General features: G+C 43.2%; 1 protein-coding gene across 6 annotated transcripts in view; it reads right to left on the reverse strand.

The window, feature by feature from the left end:
- Nucleotides 1–25146, reverse strand: part of Abcg3l1 (ATP-binding cassette, subfamily G (WHITE), member 3-like 1) — a 52707-nt gene that overhangs the window by 5367 nt on the left and 22194 nt on the right. For 3 of the 6 annotated variants that reach the window (XM_017599095.3, NM_001004076.2, XM_063272892.1), the window contains 4 exons: nt 18779–18861; nt 11621–11710; nt 9450–9574; nt 5349–5503 (listed from right to left, as the gene is read on the reverse strand). In XM_017599095.3, the coding sequence (XP_017454584.1) occupies nt 5349–5503; nt 9450–9574; nt 11621–11710; nt 18779–18861 (453 nt within the window). Of the gene's footprint in view, nt 1–1428; nt 1923–1943; nt 2680–5348; nt 5504–9449; nt 9575–11620; nt 11711–14545; nt 14893–18778; nt 18862–25146 lie in introns of those variants that run through there. The other 3 variants (XR_010057347.1, XM_017599096.3, XM_039091661.2) reach the window with 3 other exon arrangements.

Raw genomic sequence — 25146 nt, forward strand, 5'->3', positions numbered from 1 at the left:
ACGTGTATTTTTATTTTGTATCTGTGATCATCGAAACTCTTTGCCTAAAGCTTTAGAAGCCAGTGTTTATAAGTGTTAGCATGATTGGTCAGTACCTTATGGGAAGGAACTCTGTTGATTTAAGAACAGACTTGACGGGGTTGGGGATTTAGCTCAGCGGTAGAGCGCTTGCCTATCGAGCGCAAGGCCCTGCGTTCATTCCCCAGCTCCGAAAAAAAGAAAAGAAAAGAAAAAAAAAAAAAAAAAGAACAGACTTGACATAAATGCATTGATCTTTGGCTTACAATTTGTAATATCCTGTCTCTCATCTCTAAGGTTTATCTTTTACATATCTTAAATAACTTACTTGGACACTTGCATAAACTTCCTTGCTTTTCTTTCCATTCTGGGAACATTCACTAATCTTCATATATAGACCTTTATTAATAAAAAATCAGTCTTTGCCTCTTCCTCATTCTCCTTTATTATTTTGTTGTTGTTGTTGTTGTTGTTTTTGTTATTGAGACAGGGTTCCTCCATGTAGCATGGGCTGTCCTGGAACTCAGTACAATGCAGACCAGGTTGACCTTGAACTCTTTGTGATCCTCCCGCCTCCGCCCTAATGTTAGGGTTAAAGTCACTCACTTCCCTGCGTCATCTTTATATTCTTATAATTTCTTTTAACTTACGTTTTAAAAATTCCACCTGACATGGGTGTTTGACGACTGAACGTAGGCAATGAAAAAATGCAACCATATCTTTACCGTCAGGATACAGAATAGTACAAAGCAATCTTTTAAATAGATAATCATAACACGCTTATCTGATCCTTGTTTTTTGTTGTCGTTGAAATAAATTGGTGATTTTCATTATCTCAGCAAGAAGCACGTCAGGTTAAGTATGAGTGGCGGCCTTATTTTTTCTAATTTCAAACATGTTGGAGGGGTTAGGGACTATAGCTGTACCCCATTAAACTACTCAAATCAACCCCAGTGGTAGCAGCTGCTCTGAGTTCCTTGCTACCCAACCACTGTTCTGGGTTCCTGATGAAATACACACACTCCTACGTGGTGGCTACGTGCGCGCTGTCTCACACCTTCCCAGGCATGGCATCTCCTGACCATCCCCCGATGAATGGCCAATCTCCTCCTCCTCCTCCTCCTCCTCCTCCTCCTCCTCCTCCTCCTCCTCCTCCTCCTCCTCCTCCCTCTCTCCCAAGCCTGTGAATTCTAAGTCTGTCCTCTGCCTGCCCTGCATAGCCATTGACTTTTGGCATCTTTATTTACCAATCACAATCAACTTGAGTATTTCTTATTTACATTTCGATTTCGATTGTTATTCCCCTTCCAGGTTTCCGGGCCAACATCGCCCTAACTCCTCCCCCTCCCCTACTGTATGGATGTTCCCCTTCCCATCCTCCCCCATTACCGCCCTCCCCCCAACAATCACCTTCACTGGGGGTTCAGTCTTAGCAGGACCCAGGGCTTCCCCTTCCACTGGTGCTCTTACTAGGCTGTTCATTGCTATCTATGAGGTTGGAGCCCAGGGTCAGTCCATGTATAGTCTTTGCGTAGTGGCTTAGTCCCTGGAAGCTCTGGTTGGTTGGCATTGTTGTTCATATGGGGTCTCGAGCCCCTTCAAGCTCTTCCAGTTCTTTCTCTGATTCCTTCAACGGGGGTCCTATTCTCAGTTCAGTGGTTTGCTGCTGGCATTCGCCTATGTATTTGCTGTATTCTGGCTGTGTCTCTCAGGAGCGATCTACATCCGGTTCCTGTCGGCCTGCACTTCTTTGCTTCATCCATCTTGTCTAATTGGGTGGCTGTGTATGTATGGGCCACATGTGGGGCAGACTCTGAATGGGTGTTCCTTCTGCCTCTGTTTTAGGGATTCTGTTTTATGGGTGCCCATATCTTAGCATGTCCAATCAGCAATCGTATGAGGATCTGTAGCCACAGAATGAAGGTTTACTTACTGATAATTCATTTTAAGAATCAGACTTTGCATTTTTCCTATGCCAATGAAAGAAGTTGGTGATAGGAACTTCAGTGGTAGCAACCTCATTGTCTGTCTAAGGCTTGTTGTAGACAATAACAAAGTCCACAAAGAGCTCTGCAGGCTTCCTTCTGACAGCAAAAGAAGTTCTGAGTCTGGTAAAGTCAGGGACTTCGGTTTTTAGCCCTGGCAGTAGAAGCAACAGGCTAGCTGGGCAGCCACCATTTGCCTTTGTTTAGTAACCCTTTAAAGATGGCAAATCTGGAGCCATCGTTCTGAAGTTTCATTTCTAAGAGACTTGAGCAATTAACCAGAGTTTCGTTAAGATTTTAAGCTTATCAACATAGAGGGATCCTGTCCAACTTTATGGTAAAACAAAAAGTGCTTTTAAGGTGAAGGCAAGATTTGGTTATGGATGGAGAAGCCACACAGCCTCAAGCTGGCTGAAGCCTGCTTGCTTCTGGGTACTAAGCAGTGGATGGTTGCCAACTTGCTAGAGCAAGATAGGGACTGGAGGAGGAAGCCCTGCAGAAGCCACCCAAGGAGCTGCTCTTGCTCAAGAGCACACTCAAAGTTCACAGACTCGTTTCAGCGCTGCCTTAGTTCCGATGTCTTAAGCGAAGACTGAAATTGTTGCAGATGCATATGAAATTTAGGAATCAAACAACTCCACATAGCAGAAGCAACAGTGAGACCAAAGAGGGCAGGCTGGAAAGCAACAGGAGTGACAGCATTAGGGAAAGCTGTGGTTTGGGCCAGCTCATCCCACACAAAGGCCAGTCTATTACACAGATTGTGAGGCAACCTCCAGGGGACAGTTTAACATCACAATCTCCCGGGTAGTCCTTTTGAAATTCCCCCATATATTCTAGGGGGTGTACTTACTGTTTGTAGCCCATATTCTACCGTCCCTTACATACCACAGTCACACAGGAGAAAAAGCAAGGAGCCACACACTCTTCCCCCCTCTTATTTATATGGACATATTCATTCATCTCCCACCCTTCACCCAATGCTCCTGAGTCACTGAAGAACTGCATTTCATAGTTTTGTAATACTCCATCATAATACACAGGCAGCTCTGGGCTTTAGAAGGTGACCGGACTTCACTTTTACACTCTGGGATAGGATGAGCGTGACTAACATGAACCTGATTTCTTGCCAGCCTGATGGGCAGAGCTCCTTGAAGCGGTTCCTGGGCCTTGCTGTTTCTGCTATGTTTGGAGTCCTTGCTCTGTGATGGTAGCAAAGCCAATATCCTACAGATCAACAGGTCCACTACTGTCATGTGAATTGACTGCCCCATGTTCTAGCAGTCCAGTACCCAAGCAATAACTGAGGAGAAAATGCCATCACTATATTCAAACAGGAGTGCTCAAGTTATAGGCTTTTAGCTCTAAGAACCAAAATGCCAAAGGTTCCTTTATAGACACTGGTTTATGGGCATGCCAGCAGGCGAGACCTTGTGGGTCCAAGTCCTGGTGTAATAGGCAGGTCTTTTCATCAGTTTTTCTTTATCTCCTGTGTGCGGTGACTCAACATTTCAGTTGGGTGCTGTAGACTATGGGCAATGAGCTAAAAGTGCTGAAATCTGTTGGAAGCAATCACAGGACTCATGTGATGAAATTACAAGTATGAAGTATGCCCAAGGACAGACACCATCCTGCCTGCCTTTTTCGACTTCTTTCCCTTGGGCAAAAAGGGTGTGGGGCACTGCACAGACTACTACAATGGCAGTAACCACACACTCATTTTTCCGATGGTGTTCATAGCCTGCTCTATAAGATGGAAATTTCATGTCTGGTGCTGTGGCTATGGCCACACAGAAACACATAGGCAGTCTAAGTAGACCCAGTGGGTTTATCAAAACAAAGCAGGGGCTGGAGAGATGGCTCAGCCGTTAGAGCACTGACTGCTCTTCCAGACGTCCTGAGTTCAATTCCCAGCAACCACATGGTGGCTCACAACCATCTGTAACGGTATCCGATGCCCTCTTCTGGTGTGTCTGAAGACAGTGACACTCATAAGTAAAGTAACTGAATCTTAAAAAAAAAAACCAAAAGCACAAAAGCAAAGCATGAGGCAGAATGGGAGGAGTGGTGAGCGTGATAGGAAATGGAGCAGCTGCTTTCCTGATGCTGATACAGCCCCATGGACAAGGCAACTCGTTTAAGAAGGAGTATGCTCAGCCTTAAGTTTCCAGAGTGATAAAAGGCCGTCTCGACAGGGCAGTATTGCGGCAGGCGGCAGGCACGGATGTGGGATCAGGAAGGCAAATGCTCATGTGTTCACATGAATGCACAGAGTCCAGAGGGAAGAGCAAGTGAGGAGGACCACGACCATTCAAAACCTGCCCGAGCAACATGCTTCCCCCATCACGTCCCTTCCTCACGCAGCAATTGTGAACCCAGCGTCCCCTAAGGCTTAGAGGCATTTCTCATTCAAAAATCCCCACAGAAGAGGAATTTGGGAAGGAGAAATAAGGGTAGACTTGATCAACACACCTTATAGGCATTTATACAGCTCTCAAAGTTTAATTAAAAACATATTTATTGAAGATTTACATCACTGGATGGCCATATGTATATGACCATATAGATAGGAAATAGAAACAAACTGAGCACTTTCTCAAAGCCACGCATCTCCCATTGCCAAGCTACAAGAAGCTCATGCACCAGAAGAAATGACATAGTTATTAGCACAATCAATAGTTCTATTCACCTGCTCTGCTTGGTGGGAAAGTGTGGAATCTGGTTCGCTTGTCTGTTGATTCATATACACTAAGGGTATCATTTATGGACATGCAAGACTGAAAAAACAACTTTACAGAGATGAACAGACGTATGCTAACAGAGGAGACTGACTTAGTACTGAGGACTCTGAAATCTCCTGCTATTTCTAATGCTTTTCAGACACAAGAGAGCCCTGAAATAGCCTCCTCCTGATGAACACTTGCATTCTCATGACCCTTGCTTTCCCATTAGAGACCAGTGAATAAACCAGGTCATCTCTGCTGTAGCTAACATGACAGCAAATCTCTTACACCAGCATGAAAGCAAGGCAGCAATCTGCTCCCTTTGTGAGGGAATCAGCCACCCAGGGCACTTTACTGAATTCCAAATTATTATGGTTTCTAAGATGATCTCAAAAAATTTCTTTTAAGAACCCACTGGAAAGGGCGTGTTAACTGCATCCCAGTACTAACAGAGCAGTAGTACAAAGCCTAGGAAGAAAGGCAGCTCCTTCTCTACTACAGACCATAATAGGCTTTAGCATATGGCTTCACGTCCCAAGTACTGATTTATCAAGCAAATTCCAGCTCTACGAAGGAATACAGGGAAAAATGTTCCTCTTAGAAAAACACAGTTTGCACTCACCAGCATGAACACAAAGTAGATGGTCACCAGTAGTGTTGTTATAGCTGCTACGTTCTCCCCAGCTCCTAAAGACAGTGACAGGGAACTGGCAGAATAAGCCAGCATCATGATGGTAAATGTCATGGTGAAGAAACCCCGCACACTCGTTCTTAGTCCTTAGAAAGAAAAAAGTGTGTCAGTCCAGGTACTGAGCCCAAAGAAGTGTTCTCACTTCAATTATCAAGAAAACTAATAACAGTTTTATGGCCACCCTAGTCTCAACTCTGGGTCTCCAATGCCATTGTTTCCGTCCATGTGACTACATAATATTGTCATACAGTGTTTTATAATATTTATTCTGTTTTTATTTATTTGAATCTACATGTGTTTGGGAATGTATGCCACACGTGTGCAAGTGCCTTTGGAGGCCAGAAGAGAGCTGTCCTTGCAGGCAGTTGAAGACTGTCCCATTATACAGATGCTAGGAACCAAATCTGGGAACTCCAGAAGAGTACCAAGTGCTCTTAACTGATGAGTCATCTCTCACGCCCCACCATATGGCTTTATTTTCAGACTGGCCAAGAAATACCTTTCCATATAATACCTCTTTTCCTTTATGCGTAATCAAGAACAACTTATGAGATCCTGACCGGGAGAGCTACAGGCAACACGAATGGCTCAAATTCTACTACCTTCTCCCACAGGAGAATCACCGATAGAAAATGTTTATGTCTACACTCCCTGAGTTTATTATGGTTGCATTAATAAGGAAATTGGGATCAGAATTGACCTGGCTTTTTGTCAATTTAACGAAAGCTACATCCATATGGGAAAAGGCAACCTCATTAGTAAAACAGGGCATGGAGCTACTTGCCATCCACCAAGCTCAATTATTCAGTGACTTACCTGCTTGCCTTTGACAGACATGCTACCCTAGAAACATCCAGGTTAGACCCTTCCTCCTATCCCTATCTCCTGTTGGCTGTGCCACCTAGGACACACCCAGATGCTCTGAGATGTGCAATGCTCCCTGAGTTCCGTTGTCAACCACGATGGTGTTCACTGGAGGAACACCTTCCCAATACCTTCTACAACAGAAACATCCAGGGACAAACAAATGGTTAAAGACCAGCATAAGAGCATAGTCAACAAGAGACAAGGTAACATGGCACCTTTAGAGCCAAATGATCCTACTTCAGCAAGTGTTAGATCCCTAGATATCATAGCATAACCTATGCACAAGAAAATGACCTTAAGTCCAGTTTTATAAAGATGATAGCTACCTTTAAAGAGGAAACAAGGGGCTGGAGAGATGGCTCAGTGGTTAAGAGCACTGATTGCTCTTCCAGAGGTCCTGAGTTCAAATCCCAGCAACCACATGGTGGCTCACAGCCATCTGAAATAGGATCTGATGCCCTCTTCTAGTGTGTCTGAAGACAGCTATAGTTTATGTATAATAAATAAATCTTTAAAAAAATAAAGAGGAAACAAATAAATACCTTAAATAAATACAGGAAAATACAATTAAACAAGTGGAGGAAATGGATAAAATTGTTCAAGATCTGAAAACAAAAATAGAAGAAATAAAGAAAACACGAACTGAGGGAAATCTGCAGACAGAAAACCTAGGAAAGAGAACAGGAACAACAACCCAAGCATCACCACAGAGTATAGGAGATGGAAAAGAGAACCTTATGATTTTAAAAAAAGAATGATACATCAGTCAAAGAAAATGTTAAATTTAAGAAATTCCTAACACAAAACACGAGGAAAATCTGGGATAATATGAAAAGACCTAACTTGTGAATAATAAAAATAAAAGAAGGAGAAGAGTCCTAGCTCCAAGGCCCAGAAATATTCTCAACAAAAACAGGATAGACCAGAGGAAAAAAATTCCCCTGCTACATAATAATCAAAATATCAAATCTAGAGAACAAAGAAAGAATATTAAAAGCTGCAAGGGAATTCCTTCTAGTGCACATCTGCACCCAGGAGCAGATCCTGTGCTCCAGCCCTCCCCAACCTGCCCACACCCAGAGATAGCTTGCCCCCACCCAGGATTTCTGACACCCATAGGCTCACAGGTAAGTCCTCCATCATTATCCCAATACCTGGTTTAACTGCATGGATTGAACAAGCCTGAAGAGATGTTAATACCTAGATGATGGGAGGCTACCTCCAACTTTATTTTTTCCTAGGAAGTCATGCAACAGCTATACAGGAGGGCAGTAAGTTTCATAAGCTGATTCATAAGCTTTATGGAGTTGAGGGATGAGTCATACATAATCCTGTGTTTTTATAATAGTCACAGGAAAACAAGTTGGGGTCTGGGGTAGCTGAAGTTCATGCCTAATTCTTTAATAGAGGTTATTGTTAATAATTGTGTATCATACATGAGTGTTGTTGTGTATGTGTCATGGCGGGCATGTGCCATGGTGGTCATATGTCATGCTGTGTATGTGCGTAGTGAAGGACAGCTCTCTGTGGTGACTCTCTCTTCCATTGTAGATTTTAAGGATGGAATTCAGGTGGTCAGGCTTGCAGGATAAGCATATTTACCCATAAGCCATCCCATGACCTAAATGAGTGATCCTAATAAATCTCTTACTTATAAAGACAAGTCTAAAGTTTATCAGTACTTGCTTATGAAGGGGTGTGTGTGTGTGTGTGTGTGTGTGTGTGTGTGTGTGCCTTAGTGTGAGTGAGTGCGTGTGTGAGTGTGTGTGAATGTGTATGTGTCTATATCTATGTGTGAGTTGAGGTTTTTGTCTTTTACTGTCTATTGTAATGTAAAGTGTGGTCCCCAAGACCTGGAGTCTACACATAGCCCTTTTGACCCTGTCCCCAGGTCAATTCTGATTGGTGAATAAAGATGCTGACAGCCTATAGGTGGGCAGAAGAGACATAGGTGAGGTTTAGGTTCCAATGGGCTTAGAGGGAGAGGAAGAATGTTCCAGAGAAGGGGAAGGAAAGGTGTCATGGTTTGTATGTGCCCAGCCCAGGGTGTGGCAGTATTAGAATGGGTGGCCCTGTCAGAGTAGATGTGGCCCTGTTAGAGTGGGTGTGTCACTGTGGACTTAGGCTATAAAACCCACACCCTAGCTGCCTGGAAGCCAGCCTTCCACTAGCAGCCTTCAGATGAAGATGTAGAACTCTCAGCTCCTCCTGCACCAGGCCTGCCTGGATGCTGCCATGTTCCTACCTTGATGATACTGGACTGAACCTCTGAACCTGTAAGCCCGCCCCAATTACATGTTGTCTTTTATAAGACTTGCCTTGGTCATGGTGTCTGTTCACAGAGGTAAAACCCTAACTAGGTCAAGAGGCCACCATAGGCTAAGGGTCAAGGCAGCACAGCCTTAAGGGCTGCTGAATTGGAGCTAAGAGAAGCCCAGATGGGATATAGTAATTGTAAGTAATAATTCAGGCTTATCAATAGGCGAGTGGATTCCAAGAGCATGGAGGAGAGACGGCTGTCCAGCCACTGTGCAGTTTAGAGTTTATTGTTAATATAGAAGCTGTGAATGTGTCTTTTATCCGGGATGTCAATAACCAAAGACGAGGAAGAAACCCCAGGCAGAGATTTAAATAATTTTTACAACATGTATGTGAGAGTGTGTCTGTGTACATGTGTGAGTGTGTGTGCATATGTGTGTGTGAGTCACTGTGTGGCTATGCTCTTTTGTGAGTGTGAGTACATGCATGAGTGTGTGTGTGTGTGTGTGTGTGTGTGCGTATGTGTGTGTTCTGTGTATAAGGATGTATGTCTCTGTGTTAGTGAGTTTATGTTTTTGTGACTTTGTGCGTGTTTCTGTATGTATGCAACAATACACATGGATAGCTATCTAATAAATGGTTTTGCTCTACTGGCACTGCCTCAAATGTGTGGCTTAATTCTACATTCATTATAATGCACAGAATCTCTTAGCGGGAATGCAGTTTCATAAACAGCTTTGGAGGTTCCTTGTGAACACATCTCAGAGATTTTACTTGATACTGAACCATCATTTTAGATATCACGCAGTGGAGACAAGCTTTTCTTTTCAAAGGCTTGCTGAAGTTGTAAGAACCAAAACATGCTCCTCAAAGCCTAAAGACGCATTCTCTGGTCTTGTTGCTCACCTGCTATGAAGTATGTTATAAGAGTAAATATTGTACTTGGCAACAGTCTCCTGGGTATTAGCTCAGCCAGCAATTTCCCAAAGAAATAGGATGACACTCTGTAGTATCCACTGGTGTGCTCATGTCTACAGAAACAAAAGTCCTCATTATACATCCATATATTGGTCCAGCAAGCACAGGTGAGGTGATGGCCATCCTGACCTCTGATACCACAGGGAGACTATGAAGACAGTGTCCCAGTGCTTCAGGCAACTCCCATATACCTCCCATTCTTTGAACCAGCATCTCTAGGTTATCATCCTTGTGGCATTTTCACTGTGACTCCCATCAGAGAAATCCCATTTGGTTCACTAGGCCACAGAGCAGGCCCTGCAGGGAAACAGTCTGATGTTCGCACTCTCCTCAGAGACCCTGCTCCTCTGAGGCTGGCTCCCTGAGGTACTTCAGCTCTCAGTACCTCACTGCAGGCAGTAGTCATGGAGACTCCTCACCATGCCCTTCTTATGAGGAAGGTGACACTGGCCCTCTGAGGTCACCCTACAGCTACTATATCCTTCTCTTCTGCATCTCTCATTTTAGGAAAGACTTCTTCCTTCAATAATCTCACTTTACAACCATGAATCCTCAAGAGCTACCACACCTAGTCCTTCCCCTTCCAAGCAACTATCACTGAGCCATTCCAAACTCCAGGCTCGTCCCTGCCGGTGTCCTCATTACATCTCTGATTTTACTTTTTTAATTTAATTTAATTGTTGAGAAAGGACCACTAGTGCAGGCTGGCCTCAAACTCCATATGTAGGCAAAATGACCATCCTTCTGCCCCACCCTCAAGTTCTAGAATTACAGAATATCTCCCTGCTGAGGTTAATGTGGTACTGTGAGTCTTCCCCAGGGTTTCATATGCTAAGCAAGCACTCTACCAACTGAGCTATGCCCTCAGCTCCTCTCTGATGATTCTTTTCTTGGCATGCGCTTGTAGGCAAATGTGAGTCCTTAGCATAGGCCACGTGGGAAGTCTTCTTCCGTGTTTGACAAGCACAGGAGATCAGACAGCTGTTCACTATAGAGCATCTCTCTGGCTCTTTCTTGCCCTTCGTCCAAGGGGGCTGCACACCCTCGTTCTTGTGTAGCTTTACCTCTCCAGCTCCAATTTGCTGCTAACCCCCTAAGCTCTATCAAAGACCTGACATCATTTTAGGGGTTCATGAATGATTTTCTGTGGGGCGACGGGCTGTGAAAGGTATCCTAGTTCCCGGTCGAGATAAGATCGAAACCCCAGTGACCCTGAAAGGGACAGTAGGAGCTTCCCTAAACTCTCAGGAGGCCAGGCCCCTCTCATGTAGCTACACCCCACCCTCACCCACCCACCCACGGCCCCCAGTAGAGAGGCTTGTGGCCATCAGTCACGTAGAAGCAGGACCATGCCCTCCCACATATAGATGAGGTCTTCCCAAGCTCTCAGACTGAGCCAATAGGAAGCACCTGCTGTCAGACCCTGACCCACCCCAAAACTGTATCTAAGAATCCTCCTATCCAGAAGGAGTAAAGGTATGTGAGAACTACTCCGTTGTCTGAGAGCTGTCACAAGAGCTGTAACATGGCCACTTGGAGAAGAGATCTGCTCTCCCAAAATCACCTCCAGAAGCTCCCCTGCACCCTTTGCTAACTAGACAGCCTCCTGCTGGCTCTGTCCAGCAATGTCTTGGAGCAATTGAAGGGGCAGCAGAGACAGCAGAGGTGATTTCCCCTCTGTGCTCAAGTTCTCTCCCCTTAGTCTGAATCATCGCAAGTGGCCGGGCCTGAGATCTCCATGGAAAGCTTCCAGTATGAAGGCCAACAATCCTTCATCTTCCTAGGTCTTCATCTTCCTACTGCTACTTTGTCTACAGCACCGAGACCTGGTGACCACACACTTGGAAACTTCCACTGAGCTGCAGACACCTCTGCCCTTGAGTTTCCACCCACTTCTTCAGTTAATATTAGTAATCTCTATACATACTTCAAAACACATGATGGCATGTGAGAAACATAAGAATTTGTTATTTGTTAAACAAATAAAGATAAAAAAAGAAAGATACTGGTAATTCATGAGATAAAGTTCTAGGCCGAACTATGAATGTAATCAACTTGATTACCAGCGGCTGATGCCTGTTACAGCAGGAGCTACTCACAGAAAGCGATCCTGGTCAATCACAAAGAGCTCCCCTGCAGTCACACTTGTGATGCACTGGAAACCAGTGAGCAGGAGGATCAGGATAGCTCTGCAGGGAGAGAACAGAGACAAAGGCAAACAGCAAATTCAACGTTTGGATGGTTTCCTTAGGAGAGCTCGTCCTGCAAATTAAATGATATCACCCAGGTTTTTTTAAAAACAAAACAACAAAACCAACCAACCAAACAATAGCAACAGCAACAAACTTAAAAGCAGGGCTGGAGAGATGGATCGGCAATAAAGAGTGCTTGTTGATCTAGCAAAACATGGATGTTTAATTTCCCAATGCCCATATGGTGGTTCACAATCATCTGTCACTCCAAGTCTGGAGACGTAGTTGGGGTCCGGGAATAGTCTAACAAACCATGTTAACGCTGATCTCAGTCACCCAGGGCTAGATTATTGAGAATACGCCCCAGGACTGATTGTCCAGGGCCATGGTCCAGATTTGGGAATTGAACCATGACCCTGAGTTAAGATCCTACAGGGTTGTTATGGCCAAAGTCCACAAACATCTGTGCCAAGTTATCCCACCACTCTGGATTTAGAGATAGGAGATTTTCTTAGGAGCATGTCTTTGTTGTTCATTTATCTTGCTCCCATTTGTTGGGGTATTCAACTGAGGCAGGGGACTTGCCTTCTCTAATATTCATGTCCTAACTTGTCTGTCAAAAGAGGACTTCCCTAACATTCATGTCTTAACTTGCCAACAAGAACGTTAGTTAGCCACATACATGTCTCTTTCGGCCAAGTAGGATGTCAGTTCCCAGAGAGGTCTTGGGAAGTTAAACTTTACTTGACCAGGTTCCAAATATTTTCTTATATTGGTGCAAGTGTCTCTCTCAGGTTTGGGCCCTTAAAAAGCTTACACCTAGGTGCAGGAAATGCTATTGGGCAGTTGGTTGAGGTCCAAGCTTATTGTAGGCAATTACACAAAATGTCTCTACTGACTTCTATTATGATTGGTTTCCAAGAGCACAGAATACGTAATCAATCATGGCATTAGAAGGTTTCCTATAATAGAAGAAACCTATGAGAAAGTTTCCTTATAATAGCAGACTATCCAGGTAACAGTTACCTAGGCCTTAACATTTGATTTAGGCCTTGATATTTTACCTGGGTCCTAACAATACAACATTCTCTTCTGATATACACAGGCCCCAGGACACACACAGGCTGCATATACACCCCATAGGCAGACACGCGTATACATAAAAATAAGTATTTAAAATAAGAGAAAAAAAGGGGGAAAGTAGAGTTATGTAGAACTATTTAGATTACAAAGGTCAGGAAGTGTGAGTCCCATGAGGTATTTACTTTTTCTGACTCCAAGGCAGTACCTACGGATTGACGTGTGTCCTCTAAAATCCAACAATTTGCTAATGGTCCCTAATATAATGACCTTTTAGTGTGATGAAATGATGAGAGTCTAGCCACACAGTGTGGTCTGTGTCCTCATTAGGCGAAGGCTCTGCACTGTCGCCTTTGTCATGAGAGGGCCCTGAGAGAAGGTGCCCAGACAGGAAGAGACCATGGCAGAAGCCTCCCCTTAGACTCTCACACTGCAATGTACAGACACATTTAGTTTTAAATCCACTGAGCCTGTGGTGTTTAGTCACGGCACCCCAATCCACCACTTCAGTTATCTAACAAAATTGGTAAGTATCATTCCTAATATACAGAAAAAGAAAGCAAAATAAAACTCATTTTCACATTCAGTTAGCCACTTTGCTTTCACAGGTGAGGAAGGATAAAAACATGAACCAGTGGAGGGAATCTCCACTCAACAGCTCACCACACACTTCACCATAGTGTCATCCTTCAAGACGGTGATTATTCCCAAAATAGGACAACCATCTTCCTGCATGGCTTGCAAGAGCATTAAAAGATAAAAATTCAGTTGTGCACATTTATGAAGAAATAATTTGTGTTTGTGTGATAAGGGATAGTAAGCAGGAAGAGGGGGATAAAAGCCACCTGTAGTTAAGTGTTTCTTGGATTTATGCATTAGGTTTGTCTAAGACAAAAGCCAGGATTTGGATCCTAACAGCCTGCTACAAAACACCCTTTTAAATGACAGATAGAGGTCAGTGACTCTCTTTATACAGGTACACGGTGGATGGATAGGCAGATCAGATGAGGGGCCTTATTGGAGACAAGTCTCCTCCTACATAAAAAAATTCCACTTACCATTTATCAAAGGCCAGATTAAAGTAAAATGTTGAAAAGAAAAAGACAACCTGACAATGGGATTAAAACTCTGGGAAAACTAGGAAGGCTGGCCTCTAGATCTCCCAGAACTTGGGAGGCAGAGGCAGAGAGCTGCTACAGAATGAGGCTAACCTGGGCTACAGGACAATTCTGGGCCTGTCAGTTTACAACTTTGGCCATGCCTCACAAGGTCAAATAAGAGCAGAGGAACCAGGCACCCCGTGACAGACACAATAGCAGGCCTGGGCTCCTCCTCCTCTCCTGAGGAGCCAGTCCTGCCTTTCAAGGTTCCCCTGTTTTACCTCCACTCTACTCTCTCTCCACTCTTCCCTTCCCCCACACATCTGATCTCAGCTGGTGGGCATCCTCCCTCCCTCGCTCTATCTTTAATAAGTTGTCCTCCAGTTCCCATTCCCATCTGTATATACACTTTCCTATCTTTTTATTGACAAAACTAGACACTTAGGAAGGGAAACTTGTGGCCCTGATTATAGTTAAACTATATGCCACATCTACTTACTGACCTGATATTTTAAATGTCGCAATTGTAGATTAACAGCTGTATATTTAAGGCATAAAAGTAATGATCCATGGATGATTTTGTGAAATAATTATATCAGACTAAATTATGCGACACCCGTCTCTACAAATATGCGTCATTTCTACAGTACCTCATTTGAAATGTTGTCTCAGAAACTTTGAAGTGCAGAGTATATTTGCTGGATTGAGTGTGCTCAATATAATTCACTTCAATAGAAAATAAAACTTATTTCTCCGGTTTATCAGGTGGTATAGTATTAAGTCACGTGTGTTTCCTCAGTGCATAGCACCTCTGGAGGTTGTCACTGCCAGCCATGCTGCCTGGAGGTGAATTGCTCCACATGTAAGTGAACCATGTGCTTGTCTTTCGATCCTTGCATTCTTTTATTTTGCATGATTGTTCTTCAAATCTTCAGTTCTCTCGATATTCCCATTTTTCAAGATAAGTACATTGCAAGTCTCATTTTCTTTGCCAGTTTTCTGTTGGCAGACAGAAAGTCTTAAACTTGGATACTGCGTGCAATGCTGTAAGGTACGTCAGACTACAGATGCATTTTGGGAAGTTATTTCAAATATATTTATTAGTGTGCACAGGATAAATTTCTGGGTCTAATTATTTCTTTCAATGTGAGTTCCTTCATAGTCTGTTGGTATCTCAACCTTATAAGGCTGTTGAGTCAAAGGAACTCATGTGCCACAAAATTCAAATCTAGTTCCTGGGCTGCAGAGATGGCTCAGCGGTTAAGAGCACTGACTGCTCTTCCAGAGGTCCTGAGTTCAAATTCCAGCAACCACATGGTGGCTCACAACCATCTGTAATGGGATCTGATGCTCTCTTTTGAAGACAGCAACAATGTATACATAAAATAAATAAGAAACTCTTTTTAAAAAATCCAGTTCCTAATTACACAAATTGAACAAAGCACAAAGGCAACTCCGGATCCAAACAGGAGAGGTGACTTCTGGCCTCCTGAACATTAGCGACAGTTTAAATAGTAACACTGAAAATAATTCAATAGGTGGTGCTGAGGAACTGTTTCTAACTGTCCTGCTTGGGTTTCTTTTGCTGTGGTGAACACTATAACCAAAGCAACCTTGGGGAAATGAAATTTAATTTGCCGTACACATCCCAAGTAATAGTCCATCTTTAGGGAAGTCAGAGCAGGACTTCAAGGCAGGAACTTGGAGGCAGAAATGGAAGTCGAGGTCATGGAGGAATGCTTCTACTGCCTTGATCCTCATGGCTTGCTCAGCCTGCTGTCTCATACAACCCAGAACCACGTGCCCAGGGGTAGCACTGCCTCAACCATATCAATCATTAATCAAGAAAATGTCCCACAGACTTGCCTATAGTCAATCCGATGAAGGCATTTTCCTACAGCTGGCAAGAGGTGGAGGGGGTTGGGGGGAACTCTATGCAGCCCTCAGACGTCAACATAGCCCCAGACAGCAGCCCGGAAGAGAGATGTCCACAGGGCCTTTGGTAGTAACATGGGCCACAGACACTGATGCAGAGCCCCTACTGCTGCAGGTTCCCAGTGGCAGCCTGGGTGAGGACCTCACTGTGACCTCAGGGGGCAGCACAGACTACTCATATCGGGCTGTACCTCCCATCCTCTCTTCTGCGGTTCCACCTCTCCTCCTTGTGCACACACATTTCTGTGTTTGCTTCTCTCTCATCTCTCCACTGTTACTTGCTCTTTTTAGTCGTGACCAGAGGGGATGTCTAGGTATCTGAAAGCTTATCTTTAAAACTGTACAACAGCTCAACTAGACATAGGCCACTAAGGTGAGCAAGGTCGTTTTCCATACTTAAATTTCAGTGATAATCGTGATAATCGTGATGTTGCTGATGTTTGGAACATGCTTTAGTTTATCATGAATGGATATCTTTAAGGCCACATTACAACTCAAAACTAGACAACAACCACAAGTCAGAATAACTGAATCCCATCCGTTACCCAACACTCACATTCAAACAAACCAAGTGTATTCAGGAAAATTGACCCCGAAGCCACAAATGCAGAATAGATAGGTAAGCTAAAGCCATCCCTGCATCAAGGACACTATCAACAGAATAAAAAGGCAACACACAGAAGGGGAGAAAATGTGTGTGCATCATGTATGTATGTGGTGAGGGGTTCATATTTCAGAAATAAAAATAACTCTCAGTCAATAGCAAGGAATAATCCAAGGCCAGTGAGATGATTCGGCAGGTAAGATGACTATGCCAAGCTTGATGACCTGCAAGCAATCCCTGAAACCCATGTGGTGGGCAGATCAGTTCTTGTAAATTTGCCTGTCCTCTGCATGCATACTATAGGACATACATGCACACACACACACACACACACACACACACACACACACACTTTGTCTGGGCTTGACATGTTTTATCAGTCCCACAAGTGTTTATGCATACTTGTATATATTCTCATATACCTATATACATATATATGTACATACATATAGACAGACAGACATATACATATAAAAATTTGGTGGATGGGGCAGAGCCCCAAAAGCCACACTTTATTTCTTCTCTCTGGCAATGTATACCTTCTTAGACAAAAGTTCTCTATAAACTTATCTATAAATTACCTCATCGATAAAATGTTACACAAAAGGGAAATTACAGAAGGATGTTGATATTAAGTTGAAAGCAGTGTTTCATTCTGTAAGCTCATTAGAAGTTCAAAGCAACAGTTTCACAAGTCCTTGACTTATCATAGTGCACATCTGTGGCTTTATCCTTGGACCTGACCTAGAATGAATGTTTTTCCTTGATCACAAATTTGTTTCAAGCCTATTTCTCTTCTTCATGCTATTTATGAAAGATTATTGTATTCCTTATTATGCAGTCTATTCTATGAGGAGGGGGCACAATCTATTCTGGATTCTAACTTTACTGTGTCTTTCTGGCAAAATAACTAAAACCATCTCCTTGAAGCGTCTTCCTAGAATTATTTGAGTCAAATCAGGAATGCTATAAAGTCAATAATTCATCTAAACAATATTAATTCATGAAAGTCCATCCTCATGTTGACCTGTAAGGAATTTGCCACATAGGGTTGGCTGATGCTCAAGAATCATTAAGCTATGCAATAGTGTCAGGGAAGGCATATCAGCAGTTAGAAGCAATCCTGGGATGAAATCTCTGGCGCTGCGCCTCTCCAGAGTGCGCCCATCACAGCCATGCAAAAATGGTGGGACATCTCCAGGAAACTCACTTGCTTGCTGTACTGGCTGGTTTTGTGTGTCAGCTTGACACAAGCTGGAGTTATCACAGAGAAAGTAGCTTCCCTTGAGGAAATCCATGAGCTCCAGCTGTAAGGCATTTTCTCAACTAGTGGTCAAGGGTGGGAGGGCCCAGCCCATTGTGAGAGGTGCCATCCCTGGGCTGGTGGTCTTGGGTTCTATAAGAGAGCAAGCTGAGCAAGCCAGGGGAAGCAAGCCAGTAAGTGACATCCCTCCATGGCCTCTGCATCAGCTCCTGCTTCTGACCTGCTTGAGTTCCAGTCCTGACTTCCTTTGGGGATGAACAGCAATGTGGAAGTGTAAGCTGAGTAAACCCTTTCCTCCCCAACTTGCTTCTTGGTCATGATGTTTGTGCAGGAGAAGAATCCCTGACTAAGACAAATAATAGCCTTTCCTAGATGACTTCTGTCACAATGGCCTTATGACTTGTCAACTGTACCTTTCTACCTTAAGGACAAAATTCTAGAGCTCAAACATGTATTCCACCCTCAGCAGCATCGGCCATAGTAGCCAAAGGTGAGAGCAAACCACATTTTCAGACAGATATGAACGGGAAACAACGGCATGTACACACAATGGACAATTATTCTGCCTTACAGTGTCCGAGAAATCCTCACACCCGCCACGCTTTGATGAGCCCTGAAGACATTACACTAATGGAATCTAGTCAGCCAGAACAAACAAGAACCTAAGTTAGACAACAACAAGCCACAAATGCATCGTGACGCCAATTCGGGGTCTAACATTAGTCAGATTCACAGTCAGAAAGGAGAATGGTGGTTGCCAAGAATTGGGAGTGATTCATATGAAGTAGGGAGATCTTCTCCCAGAGTTATGGAACTCCATGTAGGAAGGTGAAAAATTGCCCTCCATGTAGAATGAGATGGTAGTCTGTCTGCATCAAGAGAGGCTGTTCCACACACACAAACCCATTAAAATTTGAACTGAGTGGTGCGTATCGTTTTGAACTATCCTCACACAAATACGTGGAAAAGTCAGCTCTGCTCAGCTTTCAGTGTCTATCGCACTCGACCTTGCTTACGCTGTTGTCATGAATTCCAGTTCTTGCACGCTTCAACGAGACGACAGCATTTTCTTATTGGCTCACCTCATCTGGAGTTCAGTACAAACATTTTGCAGGAGACGGAAAGCAGTCCCCACGACCACCGCCAGTATGACTATGATAATCACCTTCCAAAAAGAAATAGAAGGAAAAAGTAAAAACTTTCATTAGGAGTAAGTAGTGTTGACACATTTTAAGATATATAGTTCTCTAAGCAGATCTCTACAGTGAAATAAATACTATATTTTGGCAGGTGTCCCTGTGAGAATATATAACATGCATGTTAATAGGCTGTTAGTACATTAAACTGAAAATCGAGGGCCCTGCAATCTGAGGCTCTGTCAACATCTAGTGCGCTGGGACCCTAAAGGGAGAGTCAGGACACAGGGGATGCACAGCCACAATGTGTCAATGCATGGTTTATTGATTGTCCCGGCATTCTTTATAGGCAAGCAGATTAAAAGTTTCCTACAGCTTCTAGTTCTCACCAGCTTCTGTTTCTCAAGCAATAGTTCTCTTGGTTCGAGGTGACCCAAACCTCCTTGCAGACTGAGAAATCTGTCTGCGGTCCAACTCTTCGATGTGCGGCTTAGTTTAATTATAAACAAAGTTCCTTTCTCATGGGAAAATGATCATGAAGACCCCTTCCTCAGGTGTGCAGCTTGCTTGGCAGAACCCCAGAATGCTCTGCTGAGAAAATGCCTTCCTGGTGCCTCGGTATGCTGAGATTTACAGAAGTCCTATGTCACCTCACAGCTGGCTAGCATGCTGGGAGCAGTGACCTCATGTCATTTCTCTACAATTTCCTCCTTTTTCATTTTTTTTAGTTTCTAAAAGATTCTGCCATAAGATACGTATTTGCAAAGTGTGCTTGTAAAACAACGTTAGTAAATATCCAGTTCAACAACACCAATTAAAACAATACTAAGAAAAAGGAACACAGGCTCCTCCAGCTCCGTGAGTCACGAGCTGAATTAAAGCTTTAGGATTCATGCCAGGTAATTTATCAGCTAATATTTGAGCAATATCAGATGAATCGTTAGATGGAAATTGATTTTTTAACGTTTTGTACTTGGCATTGTAAGTGTTCAACATCCTGTCTAACAGTAGAATTTCTATGGGACTGTGAAAGGTAGCCTGGTTCCCCGTTGAGCTAAGGCTTGAAATCCCAGAAACCCTGAAGAGATGACAGGCACTTCACCTGCCCCCCCCCCCCCAGCCCCTGTCGCTAGCTGCAGCCCCCCATAGATTTATGGCTATGTCACATAGGGGCAATACCCCAAGCCCCTCCACATGTAGAGTATGTGACCTGTGGTCACATAGGTTCAAGATGGATCTCCATTTTAATGAGGTACCTAAAGGCCTGGAGGGATTAGCTGATAAGCGTTCCTTCCCAGACACTCTTCCCTGCAAAAGGTGTTTAATCTCAGGCCCACTCTGAGAAGGGGGCTATGGTTTTAACACATAGACTTTCCGCCACGACAATAAATGCTTTAAAATCATGGACTGCCTCTTTTCTTTGGAATCCGCCGTGGGGAGGCAAGGAGAAGAAGGCCTCTGGAGCCGCCCTCTGATCTCTGCACTGGCAGCTGCAGCTGCCACCAAACCAAGCCTAAACTCAAGCCTCAAGCTTGCTGTCATCGAGCCATGGACAGCCCCCTCCCCCTCCCCTACACAAACCACAGGACCCGCCAGAGCTCACTCACCCCGTGTGGGGGAGGGGGAGCGACTCTGTTCTCAGCACTTCCTCAGCACTCCTGGAGCGGTGTCCTGGGGCTTCCCTAGCTACAGTCCAACAGCCGAGCGGCTAAGGCATGCGGTAAACACAGTCACTTCCTGTGTTCCGCCTCCCCGAGGGGCCCATACCCTGTGGCAGAGCAGATGCAAGACCCCAAAACCCTACAAATTTCCTTTCAAATACTGTTGGGTCTTTTTCCAGTCCTGAAGGCTGGCATTATACTGAAATTAGCAATAAAAATGTTGTAGAATTCCAACCACAATTTAACTGCAGCTGTTGTCACACACTCAACAAATACTTTTGACCTAACCAACATACAGATTGCTTTAACGCGTCTACTTCTCTCTGCAGCTTTACATCAATGTCCACCTGATGAACCCATAGTTTAGGAGAGTCTTCTCTGTCATTGTTCTATAAAATGTTTAGCTTGCCGGGGAATATGCAAAGCTACACCAGCCACTGAGGCTGTGGTATCCACTACAGTAAGACCTAAAATCACAGCAACAACAATCCCTAACATACACTTTGTCCTTTTTAAAAAAAATTCCATTAGTAACAAGTCAGTAGGATTCTTCTCCCAAGGCCTGCCCATACGTACAGGTAACCATGCATGACTGCGTTTTTTTTTCACAAGCATCACTGAGTGTGAAATAAAATAAAAATAAAAATCTGCTATTATTGATACAAGAATACAATCTACGGGGGCTGGAGGGACGGCTCAGTGGTTAGGAGCACCGATTGCTCTTCCAGAGGTCCTGAGTTCAAATCCCAGCAACCACATGGTGGCTCACAACCATCTGTAATGAGATCTGATGCCCTCTTCTGGTCTGTCTGAAGACAGATACAGTGTACTCACATACATAAACAAATCTTAAAAAAAAAAAAAAAAAAAAAAAAACAAAACACGTGTACATGTAATTTCCTGATATAAAAAACTCAATTCTCCAGCCAGCACTAAGTAAGGCAAAGGTACACAGCAGAAATATTGTATTTCTTTTCTTTGTTTAAAACTATAATTAGAAGTGGATCGAGCAGTCCCAGTAAACGAGCCACAGTTTGAACGGACAGCTCTTCAGCAAGAGGACCATCCTGTCTCACCTCATTGCTGCTTTCCTCCTCAGCCTCACAGCACCTCTGAATCCATCTCCCTAGCAACCAGAGTTGGTGTTGTCCACCCTGAAATGATACAGCATCATACCTTTCCCTCCAACTAACAACATCCCTTTTCAGCCTTTCGGCATCAGCAGCTGTCTTAACCCAGACTTTTGTGGACAGAAATTTCTGTATTCAATTCTGAATCAAAATGCTTTTCTGCCCTAGTAAATATAGCCCCTCGAGGTAAATTAAGAAAATTAAGTGTGAATGAAGCTTGATGGATAAGTGTTCTCAGCGAAGCTTGCAACTGCTTACAGAGAAACATGAAAGGTTCCTGTATTTTCCTCCCTTTTAATTTTTTAAGGTCCAAGTCTTAGGACTCTTGATTCCCTGAAGCTTATGTGAACTTTAGTTTACAAAAGAATAGATATTGGCATTTACCATTGTACTGAAATCCATATTTTACAAATTTACTCTGTTGTAAAAGCCATAGGTTTACACCTATACATATACAGATTGAGCAGAGATGTTTTTTTAGCATGATGAGAAGCATCTTTAAGTTTATATTCAGAAAACAACCAAAGAGAAATTAAAATCTCGAGCTTGGACTGAATTGCAAACTGCCAATGCTCCATTAACTTATTGGAACTCTATTGATCAATGTTAAAATTCTGAACTTTGAAGAAACAAGAGTATGTGGAAGAAGCATGAAACACCTCCCATTTCTGTTTTTATACATCTGAATTTTTAGAGTTCCATGGGTTCATTTCATAATTCCTTGTCCTTGTAGACATTAAAATTATGTATATATGGCTGGAGAGATGGCTCAGGAGTTAAGAGCACTGACTGCTCTCCCAGAGATCCTGAGTGCAATTCCCAGCAACCACACGGTGGCTCACAACCATCTGTAATGGGATCTGATGCTCTCTTCTGGTGTGTCTGAAGACAGCTACAGTAGACTCATATACATTAAATAAATAAATAAATCTTAAAAAAATAGTTGAGGACCTGAAGAATTTTTTAAAATTATGTATATTGTATAGACTATGATTCATATTTTATAGATTTAACTCATATTTAGTTCATATGTTAGCATATAATTTTCAAGTATATCAGTATTTAATGTATAAAGTTTTATTCACTGTACACATGTATACACTAATGCACGTAAATCATATCCAGCCTTTATAGTTTATATTAAATGCACATAATCTGCACTTGCTCTATATAATTTACATTTTTTAACTTGCATAATGTGTTAGTTTGTGTAATTTAGGCTTGAAAACCAGAAATCCTAACTACTTATTCCTACCAGAGCTGAAAGTCTACAGTGCTGTGCTGTCCCCTGGGGCAGCCTCTGACACAGCCTGCCTTTGCGCCTAGCCTCAGAATGGCTTGCTTTCACTTCCCTTCTCTCCCGCCAAAGCAGCCTGACAGGTTTTGCATCTCCAAATCCACTTCTCTCTCTCTCCTAGCTCTAATCAATGTTCAAAGAGTAAAGGTACCTACAGGCACTTTACCTGGTCCATACACATTATAATAACTTTAAGTCTTATCCCAGTTTCAAGGTTGCTAAATTGTACTGTTACTTTGGACAAGCTCCCTTACTTTTCTACAAACTCCCTTTCTATAATTTCTGAACTGGTCCCGCCGGCACAAGCAAAGTTGATTATAGGAAAGACGCAAGAGACAGGTACAGGAGGGACACATAGTGAACTCAGAAGCAAATGTATTTCTCGTAACCTTTAGTACTACTGAAACAAAGGTCCAAACTGACCAAAACATTACAGGGATCTTCTCCCCTTGCCAAACTGCTTTTTCTATGTTTCTTTTTATCCTTTGCTGATCTTCAATATCCAGTCTCCAGACACACTTTTAAAAACGGATGGTCTCTGGCCTTCTAGTTCTCTAACTGTACTCAATGCTTGCTGATAACTTCTAAAAGGTTCTAAAAAAAAACTTTCTTGACTATTCCAAGGTTAAAAAATGCTAGTTTCAGGGCTGGAGAGATGGCTCAGCGGTTAAGAGCACTGACTGCTCTTCCAGAGATCCTGAGTTCAATTCCCAGCAACCACATGGTGGCTCACAACCATCTGTGATGGGAACTGATGCCCTCTTCTGGTGTGCCTGAAGACAGCTACAGTGGACTCACATAAATAAAATAAATAAATAAATCTTTTTTTTTTTAAAAAAAATGCTGGTTTCTTTTCTCTCTAACTCTGTGTTTCATTAAACCTTCTACCTCTCTGTGAACATTAATATCTGGCAGCTAACACATACTGTTTAGCAATCCGGAATTTAAGTGAAAGGACGTATTGCTGGCGCTCTGTGGCAGGAAGGGAAAAGAATTAAGATACTTTAGACAGGAAATACACACAGACACACGCACAGTCAACACTCACACACTCACAGTCTCTGGGCCGGCCAATCATGATCAACTCCACAAATATTCGTGCATGTTTACATACGTACACATACACCTATACATAAACTCATGCACCATGAGTTTTAAACAAATGCACGAAAGAGAAATGTAAGGAGAAGACTCGGCTTGTCCCGTTTCTCTGTAATAGAGAAGTTTTTGATAAGCACCGTGCAACAGAGATTTTTTAACAAGGTTTACACACCAAAGATGTTGACCCTCCTGAAAATCTTCCCACGCATAAAAATTAGTAAATAAGACTTCGTGATATTGTCTCATTGGGGAAAAAAGAATAATTCAGGTTGAGTGTAACTCACCTGTTTTGAATTACATCAAATCTTTTTATTTCAAGGAAATAGGACAGAAAATGTCCCTTTTATGACAGATCTGCCAAATTATAAAGATCAAAGTGTTGGGAGCAACCAACAGAACAACTCAAATAATAACAGTACTCACGCAGAGGAAAGAAAGGCAGCAACCTTTAAACATGAAAAGGCTGTGCCTGTGTTAAGAACTAGGTGGGGTTCGGTGCAGCCAACAACTGGCCACGGTTTCAGTGTTCAACAGAAACTGAAGTCTGGTAAATAAAGTAACAGCCCGCAATAACCGGGTGGACTGACTGTAAAGGTTACACAGGAATGGAGATGTAGACCCACAGCACAGTTCTTACCCTCTAACGGCAAAGACCCTGCGACCAAGAGATGACACAACAGAATCATCATCATGACATAAAAAATAAATGAATATGTTTGGGCCCCCGTAATCTGGAAGAACTACATTCCTGTCACATTCATGTTAAAATAACAGAAAATTTAAGGCAGGATGACCATTGCTAGAGAGACAGTTTAAAGAAAAGCAGAGAGTGCCCTCCTCCCAGTTCCCAGCTGACAAGGAGTCTTGTTGTTAGATCTGGGTGCACTGTGTAATAAATTGGTCTCTGAGTAGCTACTGCTCTCAAACACCAGCCCCCCCCCAAAGAAGAGATCAGCCCTCTACAACAGACTCATTGCTCAGGCAGTAGATGCAAGGCTCCCCTCAGAGGGGTTCAATGGCATTGTTTCCTCACGGACTGATTTCAGCTACAGATAACTCCTCTTTCCCTCCCTTTCTCTGGCCATCTCCACCCTTTCTCAACTTAGACTTTCTCCAAAGTCCGTT

This window comes from Rattus norvegicus, chromosome 14 (assembly GCF_036323735.1).
Source record: "Rattus norvegicus strain BN/NHsdMcwi chromosome 14, GRCr8, whole genome shotgun sequence".
NCBI lineage: Eukaryota > Metazoa > Chordata > Mammalia > Rodentia > Muridae > Rattus > Rattus norvegicus.